At 40.4% G+C, this 27,756-nt stretch overlaps 1 protein-coding gene across 1 annotated transcript; it reads left to right on the top strand.

The window, feature by feature from the left end:
• Positions 1-130: 130 nt before the first annotated feature.
• Positions 131-21,314, top strand: DMRT3 (doublesex and mab-3 related transcription factor 3). The gene is made up of 2 exons (XM_021001837.1): positions 131-712; positions 19,629-21,314. The coding sequence occupies exons 1-2, from the start codon at positions 223-225 to the stop codon at positions 20,591-20,593; spliced, it is 1,455 nt and encodes a 484-aa protein (XP_020857496.1). The 5' UTR covers positions 131-222; the 3' UTR covers positions 20,594-21,314.
• Positions 21,315-27,756: the final 6,442 nt, after the last annotated feature.

Raw genomic sequence — 27,756 nt, 5'->3', positions numbered from 1 at the left:
AGCTTGTGGACTGAGCGAAGCAGAAGCGGCGGCGTTGTAGTCTAAGTGGACTAGGGAAGAAGCGAGGGGGCGAGCGTCCACCCCGGGCCGCGGGGGGCGCAGCAGGGCCCCGGAGCGCCCGGAGCTGCCGCTTAGGGCTCCCCCTGTCACTGCCTGTCTCCAGTGCCCCCTGCACCGCCCCCGCAGCTTCCAGACTGCCAGCTCCCCAGGGAGCCCAGGGGCATGAACGGCTACGGCTCCCCATACCTGTACATGGGCGGCCCCGTATCGCAGCCGCCGCGGGCGCCCCTGCAGCGCACGCCCAAGTGCGCCCGCTGCCGCAACCACGGCGTGCTCTCCTGGCTCAAGGGCCACAAGCGCTACTGCCGCTTCAAGGACTGCACCTGCGAGAAGTGCATCCTCATCATCGAGAGGCAGCGGGTCATGGCCGCGCAGGTGGCGCTCCGCCGGCAGCAGGCCAACGAGAGCCTGGAGAGCCTCATCCCGGACTCGCTTCGGGCCCTCCCCGGTCCCCCGCCCCCACCGCCCGGCGACAGCGGCTCGGCCCCCCAGCAGCAGCCGCTGCCGCCGCCTCAACAACAGCCTCAGCCTCCGCAGCAGCCGCCGCCGCCGCCGCCCCGTCCAGCGGAGCTGGCCGCAGCCGCTGCCGCCCTGCGCTGGGCCTCCGAGCCGCAGCCCGGGTCGGGACTGCAGGGGCAGCCCTCCAAGGCAGGTAAGCATAGACAGGGGTGAGGGTGCGTAGCAGCAGGCGCGTGCGCCGAGAGGAGAGAAATTGAAGGACTTTAGGGGGCAATCTCCGGGTGGGCTGAGTTGAGGGGGGGGGCCCGCGTAATTGACACTGCTCACAACCACCCATGGGCACGCACTTCTTCTCTGGGAGCCGGGCTTGCTTCCTCCCTTCCCAGCCCCTTAGATTCTGTGCTGCTAAGTGGGGAAGAGAAAGTTTGAAACTCGGGAAACTCGGGCCAAGACCCTAAACCATCTGGAGCCTGGACAAGAGGCGCCCCTGTTCTCAGACCCCCGGCAGGATCAGCCGCCAAGATGTCTGGCTCCTCGACAGCCTTTCTCAGGCGTATAGAAACAAAGAGGCGACTTTAAAATAAAGAGGCGACACACAAAACTCCACCACTTGCAATCTAGGGCTCTAGCGGGCTTTTGCCTTTGGAGGAAGTCTCGGTTTTAAGGTGTTGGGACAAATGGAAAGAGGCCAGCTTAGGGCCATTACTGTTAGCAGGATGTCTTGAAGTCGTAGCTCTTCCGACCGCTCTTGGAGACTCCTGGATAGGGCAAACCCAGCAAAACCTCAGCAAACCCAGAGCCGTCCCATGCGGGGTTTCTGGAACCCAGAATTGTTGGGAAACGATACGAACTCGGGAGCGATTGGCATTAGGGACCAGGTCTGGATCTCTCCGTAGAGTTCCTTGGATGGGATGGGGAGCAGTGAGGGTGAGAAAGGGAAGAATGTGGAGAGGTAGAGGAAGAACAAATTTGGGAGGGGGGAGTAGCCACCTGCAGAAATGTTAGGGTCTCTTCGATATGCTCCCTAAACATCTCTCATCTCTCGAGGTCTTCAAGGAAGAGCGTGGCTTTTTAACAAATTAAACCGAGCAAAGAAATTTACTATAACTCGATAGACTCGATGGTCCTGGCGAGTGGCCTGGGGCTGCAAAGGTAGAGGGAACGGAGAGAAGCGAGAAGAAATAGATTGAAAGGATGAAGTCCTTGTAATGGTCGCTTTCTTTCCTCCCTTTCTTCTTCTTCCTCTCTCCTTACTTCCAGAAAGGAAGGGTAATTGTCGTAGTTGAGTGGGGTTTCTGCGGACTGTGAGTCCACTTTTGGCACATCCCGGGTTCTCCATACAGCAGCCCTGCTCATGCCTCTCCAAATGCCTCTCCGAGCCTCTTTTTCTTCACAGAGAAAAAGATGCAAGCCTGGGAACTCTTTTTTGAGGTTTTTTTTTTTTTAATTTCTGCTACCGACTGGTTCTGAGTTTGGCACAAGGTCTTATCTTCCCTGCCCTGGGACAAAATACGGGACAAGGACAAAGAACGGATGCGTTCCAGGAACTGGTGTGCCCTAGGAAACAAAAGATTCCGAGATACCTATGGGTTTTACTGGGATTGGGGAGGGGAAATCATAAGGCCCTCTAAGCATCTAGACAGAGGTTTCGCTAGGCCGCTCTCAGAAACCCAGCGGTATACTTGCTGCCCCCTATACTCCCCCAAACAACTACTACCACAACACAACAGGATCGCACTGGGCCTAGAAGGGACTGTCACGTAACATTGCCTTGGAAGCAGATCCTGACTTGGGTAGATACTGAGCAGGTGTTAAAGGTCAAGTTCTACTTCATTACACAGCAAAGAACCATTTTGGCCCAAAGTCAGTTTGAAGGACTGGACCGATCATTTTAAGAACAAAGGAGTGGGAAATTCATCAGAGATTTTCCAAAGGTATTTGGTACTGGACGGTACCATAGCATTTCACCAAGTTAATGATCTGAGTTTAACTCTCTGTGGATATTATTTCTTTTATTTTTTTTCCAGTCAAAGATGGGTTACTGCTGGTTTGAAGAAGCAGGAGAGTTTGAATGGCCCAGGACACTGAAATTACATTTGAGGGATAACTTTCCTTAGCCTTTCATTTTCATGGTTCCCTAGCTCAGTAACCCTCAGGCCAGAGCAACAATCCACCTCTCTGAGATTAATGTTTATCTGCCTTTTGAATTCAGTCCTGACTGTGAGAGGTGCCTGAAACCTATCTTCCCTAAAGGAAAGCAGGTGTCCTACAAACCCCATCTGGCCTGTCTGAATCTCTTCCTTATATCGAGATTTCCTGTGTTCAGTTTAGAATATGGATTGTTAGAGCTGGAATCATTTACTCTTAACTACTCCTTTAATTTTAACCTAGAAGGAAATTGAGGCCCAAGGAAGGGAAATGGACTGCTCCAGGGGATGGGGGCAGTTTGTGGCCAAAGCAGAACCTAAATCCACATCTGCTAATTCAGTTTTCTTCCCATCGTGCCACATTGACTCTCTTTAAAATCGAGGAGAAGGGCCTTTTCGATTAGAGGAGCAGATGCTTGTTAAGTGCCTCACCTTCTTATAAAACTGAAAAATAAAAATCAGGAAGGAAAAGTAGCAATAGCTACAATAACATAATTTATGGGACTCAGTCTAAATTATTCTAGGATGAGTATCAGTCTAAATAAATCAAAGCCAGACTTGGTTTCTTCTTCCCCACCTGCCCCCCCCCCCAGACTAACAGTTAATCCAACAAGTAAAGGTCAAAATGCTGAAGTGGAGAATAACTACAAAAATTGTAGTCATACGTATGTCCCTGGGAGAAAGGCCTGAGAAGTAGTTTGGATGGTTTGAACAATGCTTCATAATGACAGGAATGAGTTGGTTTCCATCTGAACTCTTATACTACTGTCGTTACATCTTCACATCTTTGGTTTTAGTCTCTCAATCTGCTGCCCTTGCTAAGTTCTAAAAAAAAAAAGACTGAGGAGTAAAGAGAAAACTTTACTTCTATGGTTATCAGAATATGGATTCTCTGGCCTCCTTTGCATATGCAAAGCCAGACTGAGGCACATGCCAGAGAGAACCAGGATAAAATTATTTGTTGCAATATTTATTATACAAAGTGATGCAATATGCACAGATAGCCACATGTGTACATATGTATGTGTGCCAGACCTATATCTTTTCAGAGGCCATATCTGCTATATCCTTGTGTGCTATGTGCCCATTATATGCTTACATATTCATATGTATTCTTCTATGAACTAGACCTACAGCTATGATGTACATACATGCGATGTACCCATTTGATACATGCATGGGCATCTTCATTACGTAGCAGAGTGGTAGATAGTTACATACTAGATTTTCCACAAACAGATATACAGGATATCATATGCTTGTAAGCCATGTAAATTTCTTCTGCTACTTCCTTCCTTTCAAGTTCCCAGTCAAAGACCCAGTTGTCCTTTTTTGCAGGGCAAAGGATCCCTAGAAAGAGAACGCACAGCTGTGGGGGAGGAAGCATTTTTTTCCCTTATGGGATACAAATGCAAGTGAACAAACACATTGAGTCCCCCCCCCCTCCAATTCCTTGAGAAAGGGGCAAGGCTGTTAAAAGACTACATTTGCAGGGCTCCACAGGAGAAATATCTCCCAGTTCAATGGCTGTATTCCCTCTGTGCCAAACCCCATTTCTGTAGCCAGAAGAGACTTCTTCCCTTAATTCTACCTCCGAGATCACACCTCCGAGATCACATAGAGGCATTGCTGCTTCTAATACAATTGGTATAATACTTTGGGTACTCCTTCCACTGTGGTTTATTATTCAATTCAATTCAACAAACATTTTTCAAGGGTTTGTTATCTTCAAAGGTTTATTCGTGTTCTGGCTAGATGGTTAAATGGATAATTTTAATATTCTCATCAGGCTCCAAATATAGGCATTCTTTTTGCTTTTCATTTTCCCCACTGAGTGTGGGCCATTTTCTACTCTTCCTCTAGCTCTTGAGAGGCAACATAGAATGAAAAAATGTCTTGGATTGGGAGGTGGGGACCTGGGTTCTGGTCTGCCAGTTATATGACCTTATGTTAAGTCTCTTCCAGTTCTTAGTTTTTATCGGCAAAAATGAGAGGTTTGGATTTAGATCTTTAACATCTCCTGCAACTCTAGTATTGCATGATCCTACTTTTTGTTGTTTTTGAATTATTACATTTTGACAGAGTTAAAGATTTATGAGCCTAGGATAGAAACTTATTTGACTTAGTCTTCTGCCCTTTAATCTTCATTTTTTCCCCACTCTCCTCACCCTCAGGTAAACTATAAGAATTTTTTTAATTTAAAGGGAAAAAAAAACTTTTAAAAACCAGCTGTTAATGTGTCTGAATGAACAAACTCAACCAGCTAAGCCAGCCTTTCAGGATTTGGTGTCAGGAGGCAAGCAAAGGTAAGGGTCAGAATTGGTCAAGGTGAGATGCTGAGGTTACACATTCCTTGCTTTACCTCCATTAGCCTGTCTGAATTAACCAGCTCCCACCTACCTCTCTTCTGTAGGAGAGAAAGAAGAGCTCTGGAGTAGAGAAGATGGGGAGATCTTTTTGAATTCCCTCTCAACTTGTGCAATTTTACACAGAGAGCAAGAAAATCATAGAGGTAAAGATTAACAGAGGAAGGAGAGAGAGAGAGAGAGAGAGAGAGAGAGAGAGAGAGAGAGAGAGAGAGAGAGAGAGAGAGAGAGAGAGAGAGAGATATCCTTAAAGAAATTTGAGAAATAGAATTCCTCAAAATGGAAAGAAACACTTAAAAAACTGATTTGCAGCACATTGGAGTTTCTTAAAATATTGGGTGAGGGAAGGTTTCTATTTCTGTGAAAAGGTTTCCTCTTGTGTGTTTGTGAAAATAAGAAAAGGAGGGGACCAAATAACAGAGAGTGGTCTTCTTTCTACTCTCTTCCCCACCCCAACCTTTTTGGTGGGAGGGAGGAGCTTTCTTAGAGTATGGCATCTGCAGATTAAAATCAGTTATTGTGTGAGTTCTGATAGGTGAAAACAATCTTCCAGGTAATTTAGGAGAACAGGAAAATGAGGGAGACAATTTGAATTTTTAGAAATTAAACTTCAAAAATATTGGGGGGGAGGCATATACAAAGTGCATGTAGACTTTCCTTTGCTATTGATATTAGCATTCCTTTCAAAGCATTACCACATAGCTGCTCAAGAAGAACCAGACATAACATACAAACTCTATACATTTCTTTTTGGTAAATTCAAGAGAGAAGAGATAGATGTGTCTATATCCTTTTTGTTTATGGTGGAGGGGACCACTAGTACTAAGGAACTGTTTGACTTGCATCAGATACTCAATCTAATAGTTTTAGAGAATTCCCTGGGGCACTGAGGTTGTGACTTGCCTAAGGTGACAGCCAGCATGTGCCAGAGGCAGAAGCTGAACTCAGATCTTCCTGACTCAAAGGCTGAATTTCTAACCAACAAGTCAAAATCTAACTAGAGCTAGATCTTGGTCGATAAGGGACGGAACCTGTGATTTAATTGGATATAGGGAACTTCGAGATAGGGAACTCATCTACCAACGCGGATGGACCCCACTATATAGTTTTAGAGAGTTGTCTGGAGTACCAAGAGGTTAAGTGACTTGTCCGGAGTACCAAGAGGTTAAGTGACTTGTCCAGGGTGGCAGGGAATGGTACTTGGATCCGGAACTTCACGTCTTTACTTTAATTTTCTATATTGCTATAAATACATCTGCATCCGAACATACGCAGTTGTAGAATGTAAGCCCTTTTAAAGGCAAGGATCTTTCATGTTTTCTTCGTATTCCCAGCCCCTAGAGTTTGATAATCATTTTATAAATGTTTGTTGAATAATAGCATAGTTTAGTGTTTTTCTCACGTCACTTCTGTAAGGTAGGTAGTGAAGATGCTGTTTGAAAACTTGAGGAGAAAGCGACTCTCGGAGATGTGGCTCTGGAGGAGTTGAAACGCCGCTAGTTAGTAGAAAAATGACACAACCACCCAAACCTAGGTTGGCTGAATTCCAGTCCAGGGCTTTTCTTTTCTCACCACACCAAAATGAGGGTAGCTTGCCAGACTGGGGATGAGTTGGCTGTTGTCTCTCCGGAAATCTTGGTTCCTGACGGGTCTGGCTATGGGGATAAGGGGTGGGATAGCAGGATCTCTGCATAGAGCTTCTAGTTTGCTCTAAGTAGATGGGGGAGGTCAGAGCCGCGAATTCAGACCTATCTTCTGCATCACTTTGGGTTAGAATAATCTTTTCCATCTATGGAAGTTGGAGGCGAGGTCACTCAAAGCTGAAGCAATTTTGCCACTTATGATGGCCCTCCTTTTCTCGCTCCATTTTTTTCTTTCTTGTCCCAGGTATCTGGGTTCCTCAGTCTCTTTCAGTGTATGTGTGTAGGGGTGGCAGGACATTGCATGTATGGAGAAGTTGCACCCACTTGCTTTCCCCGGCTTCAACTCCGTTCCCCTACCCTCTCGAAATTTCTTTCCTTCCTTCCTTCCTTCCTTCCTTCCTTCCTTCCTTCCTTCCTTCCTTCCTTCCTTCCTTCCTTCCTTCCTTCCTTCCTTCCTTCTTTTGTTCCCTTATGCAGAGAGCCGTCCCTTGTCATAAACTCCTTCCTGAATTCTATTGCTGAGCCATCCCACTGAAATAGAGGTGCTCGTCTTGTAACCACAACTTCTCCGAAAACCTTAAGTGTGAGTCGCTCATCTTCACTCCACAATTCTCCCCCCCCCACATACACTTTGGTGTTAGAGCAAGATGAGGGGCAGGGACGGGGAGGAATGCTATCAAGGAGCCTGTTCTCCCACTGCAGAGATGAGGGGATGAGTTGGAGAAGGAGGAGAAGAAGAAGGAAGAACGAGTTTCCTGTGTCTTAGAAACTCTAGTTCTACTCCTATCAGGGAAAGAGAAACAGAAATAAATCGCCCCCCTCCCCACCCGCAGCAGGCTATAAATCCGGCGGATAGCAGTGCTATTGACTCATATACCCAACTTTTTTTTCCCCTGATAGATGAACTCCTCGGTTTAAAAGATTACAGTAATCACAGGAGGACAGTGTAAATCGAATCTGATAGCAATAACTTTCGGGGAAGGTCAGGCTCAAGTGAAATGTTACCAAGCAACAGGCATTTTGTTTGCAAAATACAATCAAAGAGCATTGATGAGAAATTCTTCCCTGCCAGCCAGTCAGCACTTTCTACTAACAGCTTTACAGGGGGAAAAGAAGTAAATCTTCATAAATCACATTCCCTGGAGCACTTGCAGCCCCTTTCTGGAAATGTTGCACTTCTTCATAGATGGAGAGGAGGAAGTAGCCCCAGGAGAGAGTCATCTGTCTTCGGTTCTCCCTTTTTTCCCCCTTTTCTTTCCTTTATTGACATTCCCTCCGTGTTTTCTCCTTTCCTGCCCTCACAGAATCTCAGAATTGGAAAGCGCTTCGAAGACTATCTTGCCCAGTACATATCAGCACAGGAATCCTCTCTACAACGTTGACAAGTGATTATTGTACACTAATTATTGACTTCTCCTAAGTGAGGGGGGAACCCACTAGCTATCCTGCCTTCATCCCACTTTTAGATAGTTCTCTTAATAAAAGCTAGCAAGTGTATACATACATACACACATACACACATGTGTGTATGTATATCTTTATACACACACACACGCATATATCGTCAAGGTTTGTAAAATGCTTTACAAATTTTAACCTATTTTATTCTCACAACTTTAGGAGGTAAATATTATTATTATTATCCCCAATCTACCGATGAGGAAACTGAGGCAGATGGGTAGGGTGATTTGCTTAGGGTTGTGCTGCCAGTAAGTGTCAGAGATTGGATTTGAACTCAGGTCTTCTTGATTCTAGGTCCAGTGTTCTATTCACTGAGTCACCTCATTGCCTTACATCAATTGTAAATCTTCCTCTTTCTAACCTTCACCTATTGTTCCAAGTCCTCTTCTCTGGGTCAAGAAACAAGTCTAATCCTCCTTCCACATAGCTCTTCAAAATCTACTTTCTTCCCTTGCTTGCCTTACCCTCCCTTCTCTTTCCCTCCCCTCCACTTGACATTCTACTCCTCATTCCTTTTCTATCCTTTTCTCTCTTACTTTATCTCTCTTCCTCTCTTCTTGTTTCTTCCTTTTCTTACCTGTTACCACATATCAACCTACTCTTTTTTTTTAAACTAGAACAAGATTGGCCATTCAACTGGAAAATGTTTTTTTGAGGTGATAGCAATGATAAAATTGATAGCATCAGTGGAACTGCCCCTTAAATGATGCTATAGTGTTTAAAAAATCATCTCATGTCCCTTTAGTCTATACCAGCTGAAATTTACTTGCAGAAGGGCAAAGCCTGGCTACTGAATTAAGGGCAGACATCATCTTTCTCTTGTAGAAAAGTGATAGCAAATGAGAAACTAACCAGAAAGTGGAAGGGAAAAAAAGCAGCTCTGAATTTTTCTGATGACTAGACAGGTTCTTCAGTAGTTTCCATTGCCCTCCCTTAATTCTTGCTCACTGAAAAATGTCTCTTTCTACTAAGGGAAGAGAGGACAGACACTGGAATTTAACTTTTGAGCAGCATGAGTGGGAGTACACTGTATTTGGATTTTGGGATTTTACAAAATCCCAAGACTTGTTATTCCAAACCCTTCCTTAGCTGGGTCATCAGTCAATACTGGGTGTCAGGCAGGAGCCATCCTTTCCTTTAAAATTCACCAAGGCTGCTCTTCTAATAATGTAAAAAAAAAAAAAAAGAATGAGAGCTATTTACTATTTCTTTTCTCATGGTTTGTTGTTCTCATCTTCTGGAGAGATTAGATTAGATGATAGGGACTGGACTAGTGATTTCATTGATGTAGAGAAGTTCCCAATGAGGAAGCTTTCCCTACAACTGCAGCTCACCATTTTCTCTGGAATTGCTGGTCTTAGAACAGAGACTCTTAGCTTTTTTTGAATCATGGACCCCCGTGGCAGTCTAGTGAAACCTATGGACCCCTTCTCAGAATAATGTTCTTAAGTGTATAAAATAAAATGCATGGGCATTATAAAGGTTACTTATATTGAAATATATTTACCAAAATATGTTAAAAAAAAACCCCAACAGGGGCAGCTAGGTGGCGCAGTGGATAGAGCACCAGCCCTGAAGTCGGGAGGATCTGAGTTCAAATCCGGCCTCAGACCAAACACTTGACACTTACTAACTGTGTGACCCTGGGCAAGTCACTTAATCTCAATTGCCTAAAAGCAAAACAACAAAAACAACAAAAACAAAAAACCCCACAACAACAAATACACAGTCCCTAAGTTAAGAATCTTTGTCTTAAAGAATTCCCTTGAGCACTAAGAGGTTAAGTGACTTTAAGGGTGACACAATATGAAGTGGGAGCTGAATTCAGGTCTTTGTGGCTCCAAGGCCAGCTTCCATAGTATCTCTAGTATGAGACATTTCCCATAGTGCTTCTGGTTATCAAAAAGAAAAAGTGTAACAAGGACAGGCCTCCTATTTGAAGTCAGGCTGAGGAGTTCTGCTTCGAAAACTCCCATTTTGTCTGTTGTACTCAATGGATCCCTGTTAAACATGCATGTGCAGAGGTTTTTTTTTTTAAATGGACTCCTGTTGAGAGTAGTGTTCAAGTGAGGAGGAAAGCACAATACTCATTTTAAACTGCTTGACATGATTTCAAAGAGAAAAGAGACCGCTGACTTTTGAGTGAAGGAACATTCCTGTATGTGCCTGTATGTTTGTTTTTTCCTTTGGAACTTAAAAGGTGACATGTTTGCATAGACATGATGGAATATAGTACATAAAAATATTGTATTTTGTGGTAGAGAAATTCCTATTCCTATGTCTGAGTGGAGAATTTATCGTAAATGTGCTCTGGACTTTTTTCAAAATGGTTGAAATGAACACCTTGAAACAGTTACAAAAAAAATTCCAGAAACATTATTTTTGGTCTGAGGTTTAAAGCAGGAAGAATCCTCTGAAGAAAGTCCGAGTTCTACAGATTGTAACCTGACGCAGTCATTTGCTGTGGCTGGGTTTTTCGTTGTCTTCTTAGTCAAATAGCCAAGGAGTTGAAGACTAATTCAGGACATTTTGAAAAGCTTTAACAGAGTGGACACAAAGTTCACCTTTAAAGGAAGATCTGCATACATATTTCCTTCACAAATCTGCATCCATAATCAAAAGGTCAATGTGTCATCATTTGGATAATGAAAAATATTTAGACTTAAAGTGAAGTATTCAGTCAAAAGTCAGGCTATTTTAAAGTAGTTAGATGTGTAATGTTCTAAGGAGAGAAGTATTAGAATTCAGAGCATTGTTGTTTTTTTATTTTTACTGCAAAGACAGAGTACTTTTTCATAGGTACAATGGGGCTGCCAATTTAATCTTCATTCCTCCCCCTCCCTCTTAAGCCATATTTGTCATCATGGTTTTCCTTTCTTTTTACTACTTTTTTACCTTACTCTTTTCCTTTTATTAACTTTTAATTTGTTCATTTATACCCATTGATTGCTCTCATTTCAACCTTTGTGCTGAATGAAATCCCGAAGATTTTTAGAGCTAGAATGATTTCTAGGAGGTGCCTAACCCAGGGAGTTTATGAAAAACTTCAGTGGAAATCAGGAAATTTGATTTAAATGGTTTATTTAATTTTCTGTGACTACATGCCAAAAGCTAATGCTGTAATTATAATGATTATATAAATATATATAATGTATATTTTTTATAATTATAGATAATATATAATTATAATATTTACAAGAGAAGGATTTAAAGTACATTTGGTTGTGGCACAAATATTAGGCATTGTAACCTGTGATTTCATTATTATAGGGAACTCCCAAGTGAGGAAATTCCCTCTATTAATGCAGGTCAGCCTACAGTCAGTATGTTAAAAAGACAGGATTTAAACCCAGGTATTCCTGGCTTTCAAAAGCAGCTCTCTATCTCTTAGATCATTCTGTCTCTCATAATACAGCAAATGTGCAGTGGGACAGTGTACTTGAAGTGTTAACTCATCAGGAAATGAATATCTAGGGTAGCAGTCATCCTTAGTGAGAGAGTATAACTTCAGGGTTGATTTTGTTCTGTTCAAATACCCCCCAGCATCGGCCTTGGGGTTTTATGGGTATTTCATATGCCCAGACTTACCTGGAGGAATTTATAGATGCATCCCAGGATGTAAAATATCTGGAGGGGTTCCTTCAGAACTTCCTATGTAATTCTCTTAATTCTATAGATAACTCAAGCTCAATTGGTTCAAATACAGTGGATTTGACCTTGTCAAGTCCATCGAACTCAGCTGCAATTTCATAACTATTGTCTGCAACCTTAACTCTGGGCAGCGGTGTGGCAAATATATATCCTTAGTCACAAGGGAGACCAGATGAGAGAATGTGGATGGATCAACATAAACCCATCACCACCATTTGAAAAATAACTGAAAAGGTATGCTCCACTGAGCACATCAGTAATGTCATCTCTGTGGGCAAAGAATAACTTTTAAACTTTTTAAAAAAGGAACTGAGAAGGCAGCTTGATATATTTGTGTGTGGAGTGCCGATTCCCCTGTTTACCAACCTACGGGACTCAAAGAAAACATGTCGGGTGAAAATGGAAAATATTCTTAGCCTGCTAATGTTGCTCATCCTTTTCTTTACTGACATTTTATTTTCCTTCAATTACATGTAAAAACAATTTTTAACATTTTTTAAAGTTTTGAGTCCCAAATTCTATTCCTCCCTCCTTCTTTCGCCCTTCTCCCTCCCTGAGATATTAAACAATGTGATATAGGTTATACGTGTGTAATCATGCTTACCCTTTTCCACATCTGGGGTACAGCTTTTACAATCTTTAAGAACAGCTCCATTTCCTTGGAGGGTAGACACATACATTATAACATTCAGATGAAGTTTCAGATAGAATTCTAGTAAAGTACAAGTATCCACTTTTCATTTGCATAATATTTTCTAAACTTAACTTCTTTCTTTTGGTGTGTGAAGACAGGGTGGGGAGAATGTTGAAATTTTCCATGGAAAAGAATGAATTTGTAGGTAAATTTTCCTCAAACTTTCTTTCCACATGAGCAATTTGCATAAGGAAGAAAAAACACATATTTTTCTTAGGGACTCTTAAAAAGACAGGTGGCTGAACTTTAACCTTTTTCATCATTCTTATAGTTTTCTAAGGAAAAAAAAATCTTTGCTTCTCTCCACGGGGATAATCATCTCTGGCTCCTCTAAATTCTTCTAGCATGTATGATGTTTGGTTTGGTACTTAGGATCATAGATTTGGAGCTGGGACCTTTGTGGCTTTCTACTCTAACTTCTTAATTTTGTATAAGAGGACATTGAAAAATCAAGAGGTTAAATGACTCATCCAAGGTCATATAATCAAAGACAAAGCCGAGATTTGGATCTGGGGCCTCCAGCTTCAAATTCAGCATTAAAACAAAACCCAAAAAACTACACTATACTATATATTTTGTTAAGTACTGTAGGGTTTTCTGGGATTACAGAGCTAGAGCTGGAAGGTACTTCAAAAGTCCTCTAGGCCAAAACCTTCATTCTCTAGAGGGGGAAACTGAGGCGCAGTAACTTGCTTGAGGTCATACAGGTAGTAAATGTCAGAGGTAAAGTTTGAACCCAGTTCCTTTGACCATAGATTCAATGCTCTTTCCCCTATACCAAGGGGAAATATATCTATTCTCCATTTCTTCCTAACCAGATTGTAAACTGCTTGAGGTCAAAGACCATGCATCCTGCATGCAGCAAGTACTCATATATTTGTTGTTGTTGATAATAATAGGAAGGCTACCGTTGATGTGGCAGTGGATAGAGAGCTGGGCCTGGAGTTGGGAAGACCTGAGTTCAAATCTAGCCTCAGATACTTACTAGCTGTGTGACCCTGAGCAAGTCACTTAACTCCGTTTACCTCAGCTTCCTCATCTGTAAAATGAACTTGAGAAAGAAATGGCAAACAACTCCAGTATCTTTGCCAAGAAGGCCTCAAATGGAGTCACAAAGAGTTAGACATGGCTAGAACAATTAAATAGCAACAACCACCATAGTTAAATAAGAAAATTGCCTCCCATGTATGTGGCATTTTTAATGAAGTTTTTATTTGTATAGTTACTTGAGAAATGTATGGAGTGCTTGATTTCTCCCCCCACTCCCCCAACAAGTTCCAATAAGCAGAGGTCAAATCTGGTGCTGGGTGTAGGGGGATAGGTATAAATATGTATATAACGCCTACTTTGTACCAAGCCCTCTGGTAAGTGCTTTACACATATGCCATTTGATTCTCACACCAACCCTGTGATGAAGATGCTGTTTAAATCCTCATTTGATAGTCCAGGAAACTGAGACAAACAGGTTAAATGACTTCACATATCTAGGAAGTGTCTTAGTCACATTTGAATTCAGGTCTTCCTGACTCCAGGCTTGGCACTCTATCCACTATGTCCCTTAGCTGCCTCTGGTTCACTTAGTATGGTGCTAGCACATCTTCGGGGCTCTTCTGTGTTAAATATATCAGCGATACGGTAACTGGCTCTTTCATTGGTATGAGTCCTGAAAATGGAAATTATACACAGATGATTAAAATAAGAATATAGACTTTTTTTTCTTTTTTGAAACAAGGACACCAAATTCACATACTATATTGGCAGTTAGTGGGGGCACCAACTTATGCTGATCCCCACTGATCCCCCATTGGAATGGCAAATGTCAGGCCTTTCTACCAATCTATTTTGCACACTCCATGCACCAAAGCCACTCTTAGAACCCTAGAAACCTAGAATCCTAAATCTGTTTGTGGTTGAGCAGCCAATGAAGATCCCATTACAATCTTGGCTTTTGTGTATCTAATCAATTTTTTTCTGAAATTTGTTTTGGGATGAGTACAGGCATTGGATTTTTATTGTAAAGGCATGCTATTGTAGACTAGGAATGTAGAATCATAGAACAACATGGAGTCATCGTCAGAATTGGTGTATTTATATATGTAGCATATATCCCCTTCCATTGTGTTTTTTTTTTTTTTTTGGGGTAGGCAATGGGGTTAAGTGACTTGCCCAGGGTCACACAGCTAGTAAGTGTTCTGTGTCTGAGGCTGGATTTGAACTCAGGTCCTCCTGAGGGACTGGTGGATTTAAAAATCATACTTAGGTAAGTCCCATAGTGGGATAACATTAATAGTTATGAGATCACAAGACCACAGACTTTAGAGCTGGAAGAAATGTTAAATGCCATCAAATCCAACTCTTCATTTTACAGATGAGGAGACTGAGGCCCAGAGACATTAAATGACTTGGTCACATTGCTGATAAGCACGAGGCAGGATTTAAATCCAAGAAATAAGCACAAAATTTGTGAATTTATAAAAGGGAATGCTTCAATGAAATTTTATTGTGTAAATATTTATGGCTTTATTTATTTATATTTTATCAAAAGAAAGACAGCATGACGGAGTGGGTTGGCCTTGGTTTTTGATGGCATATAATGATAGCCACAATGTTCCAATTCATATTTAGTATTTTCTAATTTTTTTTTTTGTGACAAGACATGTGATCTAATTGGAGTAGGGAACTCCTAGTATGGAAACCCCTTTTATTAATGCAGATCAACAACTGTTCTGTAATTTATAGCCTTAGAGAATAGAATGGGGACACCAAGACATTAGGGACCTAAAGTCCCTATGTATCAGAGGGTTCAACCCAGGTCTTCCTGGCTCTAAGCCAACTCTCTATTCAATATGTCATGTTGCCTCTCCATAGACTCTAATATTTTTCTGTAGTTGAAGATGACTTTCAAAAAAAAAATCAAACACTCTTTCACTATAAAAGATAGTCATAGTGTGCTATTGTAAACAAGCCAATCAGAGCTTTTCCTTTCTAATAGTTTGCATAGAGCAGATCATGATTTTCCTCTTTGGAATTATTTGATAGTATTAACTTGGCCAGTATTTTAGGGCATTGCAACTGATTTACTCCTGTTGAGGGTTTCCTTATAAGCCAGTAATAGCCTGATGAGAATCTTACAATCACAGATTCAGATCAGAAAGGAATCTCAGAGTCCATTTGATCCAACTCTGTCATTTTACAGGTGAAGGAACTGAGTTCCTGAGAGGTTAAGTAACTAGCAGAAGGTCATATAGTAGTTAAGAAACTGAGCTAGGATTCAAACTCAGGCTCTCCACTCTTTCTGTTATAGTTTTCAGCGTTAATTGAAAAAATGCTTTTGTGTTTTCTACAAACTCTGTTACAGAACAATTTATGAAAAGTCATCTTATGTTCAACTCAGATAATGTTTGCAAAGGACTCTTTAAGCTTTAAATCTCTCTGTGTTTCGTTTTTTTAGTCGTGTCCGATTCTTCATGACCCCATTTGGGAGTTTTCTTGGCAAAGATAATGGAGTGATTTGCATTTCTTTCTCTGGCTCATTTCACTGATGAGGAACAGAGGCAAACAGAATCAAGTGACTTGCCCAGGGTCACACAGCTAGTAAATATCTGAGGCTAGAGTTGAACTCATGAAGATGAGTCTTCCAGTGCTCTATCCACTGTGCTGCCTGAATCTCTTCCATAAGTGTCAGTTATTATTATTGTTTATATATTATATATATGTTATATGTTATATTATTATATATTGTCATTATTATTACAGCATTACTATCTGGTGGCCCTTGAATAATTGACGCAATTGCTTAACATATTTCATAAGAAGACACTAGTTCCTCAGAAGATTATGATGTAGGCCAATAACAACAATGTCAATAATAATAATAATAATAATAATGAGCTTGCATCCTAATACTTTCACTCAATTGTGAAAATCAATTATTTTATACACCCTCCTAACTGTTCATTGAACAGTAAAGATGAAAGACAGTGGTAGTATTGTGACTTGTCCTAGGACCATTTTTAACTGAATTTCATCCAACATAAAGATGAGAAGACTAAAATAATAATGATGATGATGATGATAAATGTCATATATGTGTATATGTGTAGGCATATAGAAATATAGACTTAAGAGAGGAGATCAAAATCAGTTGTGAACAGGCTGATATGTACATCATCTCTGTTGTTCTGTCTGTTACTGGCATTATTATCAAAGATTACTTCATGGACCCTACAGAGGATGAGCTTAATTTAAAATTTTTATTCAAAATATGCCAAAATTTGGGGCAGTGGATAGAGCACTGGTCCTGGAGTCAGGAGGACCTGAGTTCAAATCTGGCCTCAGACCAGACACTTGACCCTGTGTGACCCAAGGCACATCACTTAACCCCATTGCCTAGCCCCCACCCAAAAAAAAAAGGCGCTTGTAACTCCAATTGCCTCACCAAAAAAAAAAAGTCACTATACAAAATATACCAAAATTAGTCATTTGTGTAAGAGTTCACAGAACATTATATTTAAAACAATAATATTGGGATAGTGGCTTATTCAGGATCATTTCTATCTAAACTTCATTGAAAAAAGTGGGAACAGAATACTTTTATTACCACTAGTACTGCTGCTCCTGCTGCTATTACTACTGCCAATATTGTAAGCATCTGTTATTGTCCATGCTGGGAGTTCTTCCTCTTTTGTAGAATACAGCCTATACTTTAGAATTTGAGCGCATTGCCTGAATCTTGGAGAAATGGCTTGCTTGAGGTCACACAACTAGTTAGTGTCAGATATGGGGTTTGAGCTGAGGCCTTCCTAACTCTAAGTCTGGCAATCAATCCACGATGCTTCCAACGGTAATAACAATAGCTCACATTTAGAGAATGACGTATGGTTTTCGAAGTTCTTTCCTCAACTTCATTTAAAAAAAAAAGTCAGTTAACAAGCATTTATTTTCTCTCTCATCTGTCATTGACCAATAACAACAAAAAGAGAAAATTTAAACCTGTATAACAAATATGCATAGACAAGCAAAACAATTTCCCGTATTGGCCATGCCCCAAAATGTATGTTTCATTCCACATTTTAAGTCCACTACCTCTCTGTCAGGAGAAGGGTTGTCTCCTTCCCCTTCAGTCTTCTGGAATCAGTCTTTCAATATATTGATCAGAATTTTCAAGTCTTTCAAGGTTGTTTTTCTTTATGATATATTTATGTAAAGTCTTTTAATTTCTTTATAATGTATACTTTGCATCACTTCATAGAGGTCTCCATTTCCTTTATAACTGTCCCTTTTTATAATTTTTCTAATAGCACAATAATATTCCATTGCATTTCCATGCCATAACTCATTTAACTCTTCCCCAATAGGTGAACACCCTGTTAATTTCTAGTTTTTTTGTTACTATTACAAGATCTGCTACAAATATTTTTGTGCATATGAGTCCTTTTCCTATTTCTTTAATCTCTTTAGGGTATATGCCTACTAGTGGTATTGCTAGGTGAAAGGGTGTGCATAATCTTAGTGATTTAGGGGGTGTAATTTCAAATTACTTTCTAGAATTGTTGGAGCAATGCACAATTCTTCCAACAGTGCATTGGTGTGCCTGTTTTCCCACAGCCCCTCCAACAGTTGTCATTTTCACCAAATCTGAGATGGGAATCTCAAGTTGCTTTAATTTGCATTATCTATAATTATTAGTGATTTGAAATGTTTTTATATGGTTTTAGCTTTTTTTAATTAAGAAACCAACTCACCCCCTTCCATCACTCCTAACCTAATTTGCTTGCTCTCTAGTATTTATTAGAAGCAAATGATTTTTGCAAATCCCTTGAGAGGCTACCTAAGAAAGGTTTCAGTATACCTCAGACCTCCTTCTGTAGGATCTTCTATATCTCCCTCTATATAATTATATTAACTGATATTTTACATTTTAGAACCTAGTGAAGCATTCTGCTAACTAGTACCCATGATAGCTTGATGTAGATTGAATAACACATCACGTTTCTTCTTTTCTTCTGATTAAAAGCATTTGTTTACTGGTTACGATATTAATTTATGGCAACATATTTTGCTGAGTCACTGTACAAATATGAAGATCAAATCCATTGGAAAAGCTATAAACAGAAGTTCATAGCAAGTGACCATTTTCACAGGGAAGTCATTGATGCAAAGCGCTGTTGGAGAAAACACATCACATTTCTATAGGACTTTAAGATTTACAAATCACTTCCTCCACAACAACCTTGTGGGGGTAAATTGGAAAAGTATTATTATCCCTATTTTGTAGATGAGGAAACTGAAGGCACTGCCTTGGAGTCCCAGGACCCCAGGTCACATCCCACCTTTGCCACTTACTCCCTTGGGGAAGTCTCTTCTCTATGTCTCAGTTTCCTCATTTGTAAAATAAGGCCTTTCAGGTTCCAGTTCTAGATCCATATGCTATCTATGCTATTGATGATCCTATGAATTTGACTTACCCAGGGTCACTAATAAGTAGTCACCAGCTAGTAAGTATCAGCACTTAGACTTGACATCCTAGTTCTTCTGATGTTGAGACCAGAGTTTTTAACCTTACACCACAGCTGCCTTGAGGAAATCTGATTTTTAATATATTCTCTTTGGGCATATTAACACTAAGCTAGCCAGTTATGTTACAGGGTTATCAGTGAGAATCTCATGTTGAAAAAAAAAAGAGTAGAAGGTCAGCTTAGACTCATTTTCTTGCCTTGCCCTGGCCTATAACCTTTGCAATTTCTCTTTCTGCACCACTCCCTTGGAAACCAAAAGAACTAACTGCATGGATTGATTTATGGTTATGTGACCAGTCTCTTTAAGGTTATCTACATCATGTAGCCATTCTATTCAGAGGGGGAAGATTCCTGGGGATGGAAAATATTCTTCATGCCTATCACGGAGAGAGGGAAGCCTGAATTTTGGATGTCTGTTTGGGGGTAGCTAACTATCTGTTGAAACTTTGGGTCACATTTTATTTTATTCTGTTAGTGTTTCCTGAACCAATTTCCATCCAGTTTTCCAACAAAAGTATGGAAAGTCCATCCTAGCCATTAAAAAAACCCCAAGAAACCTTGCACTAAGCTCATCTGTTACTCTTTAGCATCATCAGGAAAAATTAACCCAGCTGTTCTCTACTTTTCAGATATGACTGAAGAGCGCCTAGGAGACAGCAGTGCAGCCGACAGTACCGAGGTCTACAGTGACAAAGACGCAGACCAGAGGAGCTCCCCAGATGTGACAAAAAGTAAAAATTGCTTCACCCCAGAGAGCCCAGAAATCGTGTCAGTGGATGAAGGTGGCTATGCCATTCAGAAAAATGGCAGCACCACTGAGAGCCGGCCTGATAGTCCCAAGTACCATTCTGAGCAAAATCACCTCCTGATTGAAGGTCCATCGGGAACTGTTTCTCTGCCGTTTAGCCTGAAAGCCAACAGGCCGCCCTTGGAAGTGTTAAAAAAAATATTCCCCAACCAGAAGCCAACGGTGCTTGAGCTGATTCTGAAGGGCTGCGGGGGCGACCTAGTGAGTGCGGTCGAGGTCCTCTTATCCAGCAGGTCATCAGTCACTGGAGGGGACCGAACTTCTGCTGAATCGGAAAGTCTTGTTTTGCCTTCCAACGGGCACATTTTTGAGCACACGTTGAGTTCCTACCCCATCTCCTCTTCCAAGTGGTCTGTGGGGTCTGCCTTTAGAGTTCCTGACACACTGAGGTTTTCCACCGATTCTAGCAATGTAGTGCCCAATCCTTTGGCGGTCCCCTTGCAGCACCCCTTTCCCCAGCCGCCCCGGTACCCCTTGATGCTGAGGAATACTTTGGCAAGAAATCAGTCCAGCCCCTTTTTGCCCAATGATGTCACCTTGTGGAATACCATGACTCTGCAGCAACAATACCAGCTGAGGTCCCAGTACGTCAGTCCTTTCTCCAGTAACTCTACCAGTGTCTTCCGGAGTTCGCCTGTCCTCCCCACTCGCACGCCTGAAGATCCTCGGATCTCAGTCCCCGATGATGGATGTCCGATTGTGTCAAAGCAGCCTATTTACACAGAGGATGACTATGATGAAAGGTCTGATTCCTCAGACTCTAGAATACTCAATACGTCCTCCTAAAGTGGTGCCTGACAGGTGATTAACTAAATGGTATTTACAGTGCGTTTGAACTCTTGGGCGCCAGGAAGAGGGAAGCATACTGTCCAACGCTCCTTTAATTATGTGACTTTGCTTGATACTATACCTTAGCAATAAAAACATAATTTATTTAATTTCTTGCACTTCACTGGAAAATGCCAAAAAGCTATGTTCTGTGGCTTTAGTGCTATATGTTGATTGTAAAGGAGATTCTAATGCTAAGTAAGAATAGGCATGGGAAAGCTGGGACTGTGGAAGATTTAGAGTGGGATGGAAAAGTCCCTTTCCCCTTAACTCAGACAACCTGGAATGTTAAATTAAATAATATACTTGAATGCAATTTTGTAAGAGAGGATTCCTCAGGACATAAGGCACGGAAAGAAAGTGGTTCAGTCACAAATGGACTTAACAGGAACATTATATTCTTATGCTAAAAATCATTCTTGCTTTTAAAAGAGAGACTGCACTTGAGAATAGAGTTAACTGCTTATGTGCTAATTTAAGCTTTGGACACTTTTTAGAGACAAACACTATTAAGAATTATTCTTTTCACATGGCTAGATCAAAACATGTGTAATGTCGATGTAAAACCAATTAAAGCTGTGGATTGCATGAACTGTATTGTGAAATGAACACAAGATTAAGCATTGTCAGGTTAATGTAGCATGCTAAGGACTCTAGAAAAAATAAACTAAGGAGATGATCTCGGTTTATGTCGTTTATACCTGTGGGAAGTACATCTCTAAACATAGGAACTTGCTTTAAAAGGACATGCCCAGTTAACAGTGTAGGGAAAGGAATGAATGCTAGTATGAATTCAGTGAGATATTGCCTGGAAATTATGAAGAACAGAGTTGAGGGCTACAGTAAGAAAAGCAGAGAATTAGGATTTCCTTCCTCCCTCCTTCCTTTCCTTCTTCCCTCCCTCCTTTCCTTCCTTCCTTCCTTCCCTCCCTCCTTTCCTTCCTTCCTTCCTTCCTTCCTTCCTTCCTTCCTTCCTTCCTTCCTTCCTTCCTTCCTTCCTTCCTTCCTTCCTTCCTTCCTTCCTTCCTTCCTTCCTTCCTTCCTTCCTTTCCTTTCCTTTCTCCTTTCATCAAAAATCATTCATTTAAAGTCTCCTAAGTACAAAGTATATACACATGGTTTCCCCTACCACAAAAGGCACTCAATAAATGCTTGTTGACTGACTGGGTTTGTTAAAGGGAATCCCTTACAAAACAAGCAACTCATTCTTTACAAGTGGGTTTGTCCATAACTCAAGCTACAGGTCAACCAAGCAGGACATAGACTCACAGAAAGTTGAGTTCCAAGAAATCTTAGATCATTCGTCCAGGAGTTCTTCACCTTTTTGTGATGATGGACCCCTTTGGCAGTCTGATAAAGCCTATGGACCGATTTTCAGAAGAACATTTTTTAAGTGCATGAAATAAAATGTATTGAGTTACAAAGGAATTATATAAAAATTATATTGAAATATCATTATCAAAATATTTAATATGTTCACATAACCCAGGCTAAGAACCCCTGATCTAGCCCAACCTCCTTATTGTACAGATGAGTTAAACTAAGGTCCAGAGAAAGAAGGAGATTTGCCCAAGGTCACAGATAGTAAGTTGCAGAGACAGGACTCAAACTTAAAGCTTCTGACAGTATGTCTAATGTCTTTTTACTACATCATGATATTATCTGGAACTGTTGATCTTTGGGGGAGCCATGAGATGAGCCCAGCACCTCAGTTTCAGGACTATGAAAGTTTATCACACTGAGAGATTGTTTGCTTGTGTATGTGTGTGTGTTTATGTATATGGATGAGGAAGGCACCCATCACATTGGGTAGTACTCCATGGTGAACTTACAGGAGAACTGGATGGGAAGGCACGGATGAGTGGTGATCTATACCATTGGAGGGAATACCTATACTGGTGAGACCACAGCTCCATTTGTATATCTGAATATTGGAGAATGTGTTTGCGTGAAACCTTGACTGCCCAGATATTTTAAAAATGGAATTTTCAAGAAATTAGGTTCAGCAAAGCCCATACCAACAGTGTTTCCATCTTTTAGATGAGGGCTTAAAATCTTTTTTGGGTGTCATAGACCCTTTTGACAGTTTGATGAAGCCCATGAACTCTTCTTGGAATAATGTTTTTAAATAGTTGAAGAAAATGCTAAATTTCAGTTAAAGGTTAGTGGAAATAAAATTGAATACTTTTTTTCCTATCCAAACTTACAGACCTCATGAAAATTATCAACATCAAGGTGGCCGTGGAGGAGAAGGGCAAAATCCTACCTGAGCCCTCTGTTGCAATCTCTGCAAATAAGGATATTTTTCTCTTTCTCTTCAAAATATGGTAAAAGCTTTGTTATCAGGACTGCTGGAGGAATAGGGGTATGTTGAAAGGCAGCATAGTATAGTAGAAGCAGTGTCATCCTTGTTAGGAGATGGTGACAGATTCAGCGTCAGCCCACAAACAGTTGATCAGAGGTGGAGTGGAAGGCAGTCGGAGGAGATCTTTCAGGATCAAGAAGAATGGTTCTTTATTATGTTGGTATACATAACATTAGTTATGGAAAAGAAAAATTTAGAACAAAAAGGAACTGTTTTCTGTTTGATACCTTTGAAACAAGAAATCTTTGAGAAAATAAATAAAAGACCTCCTAATTGCTTGCTCTAATGCTCTCAATGAATTGTTCCATTTAACTAAGACACACATCTATCTCTGAAAGTTGAAAGGCAAATACTTTTCCTTATTTCGAGGATAATATTGATATATCACTGTTCAAGTTTACTTGGACCAGATCCTAATGACCAAAGTTCCATTTATTTTGTGTAGCTGCTAAATATCTCAGATTCACTGAATTTTAGAATTATAAAGCACTGCAGAAGCCATCTAGTCCAAGCTGCAAAACACTGTCTGTCAATAAGAGAGGGAGTTTTCCTACATCTCTCGCTAATTTCTTGGCCTGCCTGCAAAACGAACATGCCAGAGGTATACGTATGTGAAAAGGGAATTCGTTTTCTGCTTTAAATAATTTGCATATTTCTTTGACATGGAACTTTGATGGTGGATCAAGAATTAGCTACCGGTATTTAAAGGTGTAAAATGTAGAATGGACATTTTTCTTAGTTACAGGGCTTTTGAACTTGTATTCTTCTCAGTCATAGGGTTTGTGAACTTGTTTAAAAAAACTTTTTTATGATAATTTATTTCAATATAATTGGCTTAATTTGTAATCTTATGTATTTTAGTTGATTAAAAACAATATTCTGATGGGCCCATATATTTCACCAGACTGAGAAAAGAATCCAGGACACCAACGGTAAGAACCCCTGCTCTGAGACAAATTTTACTAAATTGAAAAACAATTAAGTTGTTGCATCTGGCTTCCTTTAAAAGTTGATTTGGATCAACAGGTGGTCAATATTATTGACCATCATTGAAAAAGACAAAAAAAAAAAGGGCAGCTAGTTGATACAGTGGATAGAGCTCTGGCCTTGGAGTCAGGAGAACCTGAATTCAAATGTGACCTCAGATACTTGACACTTACTAGCTGTGTGACCCTGGGCAAGTCACTTAACCCTGATTGCCTCACCAAAAACCAAAAACCGAAAAACAACAATAAGAAGACAAAAAAACCCCCAACTGTTAGAGAAATAACTGATTAGTGGCTGCCCCCTGTATATCTTTAATCTCAATATTTAATTGACCAAAGGAAAACATTTCTTACTCATTCTATTAAAAGAAAATGATCCATGTGAAAGAAAAAAGATATTAGAATCCCAATGCTTCCATGCTGGTAGCTCTAACACTCTATCTCAGTCCAGAGGGAGCAGCACCTCTTTGATTTCATCTTGGCTCTCCATACCTCTAATTAGATAAAGGTGTGTTGAGGCCACGTAAAAGGAACATCTCCCATTGTTCCGTTCCTCCCAGTGTACATTTTCAATTGATGGTCCTCCTCCATAGAATCTTAGAATGTTAGCACTGGACTTGAGAGATGATTAGCTCAGCCCCTTCATTTTACAGTTAAGGAAAATGAGGCTTAGAGAGGAGAAATAACTTGATGCCATGGCTGTTGAACCTGTTCATGGAAAATGAAAAATGATGTCATCGATCTGTTTCTATACTCGAAGACGTTTTACATTGGGTAGACTAGACAGCTGGGTGACTCCATTTGTTTGTTTCTCTGTTTTTCACTTTTCATTTGGATGTGGACACTGCATCATAGTTTCAGCTGCAATCTTCTCTAAATTCCTACCATGAATACAAATGAATCCCTAGTGTCCCTTACCTCTGCAAATGAGGATTCCCCTCCTCCTTTCTCTTCAAAATACAGTAAAAGCTTTGTTATCAGGACAGCTGGGGGAATGGGGAGGTATTGATAGGCAACATGATATAGTGAAAGGAGTACCATCCTTGAAATCAGAAGGCATGAGTTCATGTCTCAGCTGGATCCCCGTACTGGCTGTATGTAATCATGGCCAAATTTACTTAACCTTTTGAGCTTCTGTGTGCTCATATGTAAAACACAGATAACAATACTTGCATTATCCTAGTTTATAGGGTTGCTGTTAGGAAAGTTTAGTATAACTGTAGGTTGTTATTCATCAATAATGCATGTTTCCCTAAGTAGATTCCCTCATTATCATTCCCCAACTCTTCCTCTTTGTACCTAGAATGAGTGAAGAGGCAGAAATTTTATACGTCCTTCAAAGAAAAGATTTAACTCCCTTCCCCCGTCAGCAGAAAAGTAAATATCCCTTTACCAATCTCTGTTCTGAGCAGCTAAGCCATCCAAGCTGATTACAAGATTGAGCCATTTATTGCAAGGATATTGGAAATGACAGTCAATGGCCAGATAACAGCCTAAACAGTGCTACTATTTCCTCTTCGCATGTCCAACACTCAATGCATAACTACTTCTTTGGGTTAAAATTTCCCTCTCTCTCTCTCCCACAGGGAGAGTTGTGGAGCCTAATTATCCCTAATAGGCTTATGAGATTATTGGGGTTACCCATTGTTCCCTCCTTCTAAGGTTCCTAAGGACACCTGTGAATAGTTTTTGTCTGATTTCTGAACCTTAAGAAAACTACATACTCTAGAAGATGAAAAAAATGGGAGAATAAAGAAGAATAAGCTGGGGTGCATTCAGAAGGGAAGCATTTATTAATCACACGATGATAGCCAAGACAAAGGGAGAGCTATGGGTAATGGAAAGAGTGCTGGATTTGGAGGCTTATGTTCGAGTCTCAACTCTTAGATTGAACAGCTGTGTGAACTCAGGCTGGTCACAACCTCTTGATGTCTTAATTTTCTCATCTGTGAAGTGGAGATAAACACATTCATGCTATCTATTTCACAGGGCTGTTTGTTGTGAGGAGCATTTTGTACGTACTAAGGTAGTACAGAAACTCATTATGTTGCATAGACATCCAAAGAAGGGTAACCCACATAGAGAGCAGAGCAAAACTTAAGGGGGTAGCAAAATTACCTGTAGCAAAACTTAAGGGGTTCTACATTTTCAGGCTAGTCTTAGCAAAGTCTAATTTTGCTTTTAAATGATAACAGTGTGATAATAATAATAGTTAGCATTTGTATAATGTTTTAAGGTTTGCAAAGCACTTGACAAATATTATCTTATTTTTATCCTTGAAATAATCCTGTTAATATCCCTATTTTACAGATGAAGAAACTGAGGCAGACAGGCTAAGTGACTTAAATGGTGTGAGAAGCAACAGGGAGAAGAGGTTGGATTAGCAGTCAGGGTGAAGAAAAAATATTCTTACTGTTTTCTCTTTAGTGGAGAGTTTTCCAAGGCTCTAAGCTTGCCCTACTGACAAGTATATAGGAGCATCATGGGAACATTTGTCGGGTGCCTGGAAAACAGGGTCTGTTTGTATCTGAACTGACACCTTTGAAAAATGAATTCGATTCTTCTGAATCCTGTTTCAGTGATTCATTCTTTATGGGCATTTACTCAGAAGACATGAGTCAAAAATAAGATTGATGCTAAATTTATATGTTAATTTTAATATCTAAGCTATCCTGTATTTGAAGAATAAGATCAATTCTTCAATTTCATTTCTTATGTGCTAGTGAATATTGTCATTACTGGGGGGAAAATATTATTTCTAAATGAATCCTGCCTAAACCTCAATCCTGGAGGACATAGAATTTTCTGAAGAGGCTTTTGTTTCTTTTCCTGAAGGGCTAATTCAACATTATACTTTTAACATTCCCAAAGTAGTATGCATTTTTTTTTGCACAAATGATACATAATCAGAGCAGATAAAAAAGCAATAACTTACTAATTGATTCTAGGGAGTTTGCCCAAACTATTAGATTACAATATAGTTAAGGCCAGAGCTCCACTATAATTCTGAAAAAAAAAGTTCAGGAGAATTGAAAAGCAGTGTGTTCTTGTGGAAAGAACATTGGGGGTAGGAATAAGAAAACTTGGGTTCTAGTTCTGATTCTGCAATGATTCTTGGTTGTTTTGTGGCATTGTTTCCCAAATTAGAATCATGATCCAAATTACATTCTACAAAAGATTAATGTCCTTGATAGACAGAATGAGAAAAGGGATTGGGAGGTAGGAGAGGGATTAGGGACCTTTTTTGGTTTGAGGAAATATCTGGAAGTGGGGCCTGGAATGAGAATCAATCTGTTACTAAGTGGCAATGACAATGAAAATTGGAGTCTCCTCCTACCAGCGGATCAACCTAGTTAGTCAACAGATAGATTCAAGGGAACATTGGATATGTTGATAAGTAAGCACAGAAAAGAATAACAAACGGTCTGGGAAAGTCCCTACAGTGATTAAGGGTCAGTTTTTGTCCTGGGAGAATTAGTTCATGTGAATTTAACATTTTTAAAAAATGAGTTCCACTCTGTAGAAGTTAAATTTATTCTGCTAGGCCCCAGAAGACAGAATTAAAAGCAATAGTTGGGTCAGGAGGCAGATACAGGGAAGCAAATTTAGATAAATGTAAGGTGGGGAGGCAACAATTTGGGTGTAGCTGCAGGAATGTAGGACAACGATCTCCAACTCTCCCTGCCCCTCCAGAATTATTAAGTTAAAGATCAGGGTAATCTTCATGGTACTAATGCTAGCTTTGAGGGACACAGTAAATAACAAAAAGA

Source organism: Phascolarctos cinereus, unplaced genomic scaffold (assembly GCF_003287225.1).
Source record: "Phascolarctos cinereus isolate Bilbo 61053 unplaced genomic scaffold, phaCin_HiC Scaffold_4;HRSCAF=312, whole genome shotgun sequence".
NCBI classification, from domain to species: domain Eukaryota; kingdom Metazoa; phylum Chordata; class Mammalia; order Diprotodontia; family Phascolarctidae; genus Phascolarctos; species Phascolarctos cinereus.
The sequence above is the reverse complement of the archived record's forward strand: the minus strand, read 5'-3'. Positions and strand labels throughout refer to the sequence as shown.

Excerpts from the sequence above, each read along its gene's own strand:
- DMRT3 (XM_021001837.1), top strand. The coding sequence starts at position 223 with ATGAACGGCTACGGCTCCCCATACCTGTACATGGGCGGCCCCGTATCG. Across the intron at positions 713-19,628 it reads GGGGCAGCCCTCCAAGGCAG|ATATGACTGAAGAGCGCCTA; the intron begins GTAAGCATAGAC and ends TCTACTTTTCAG.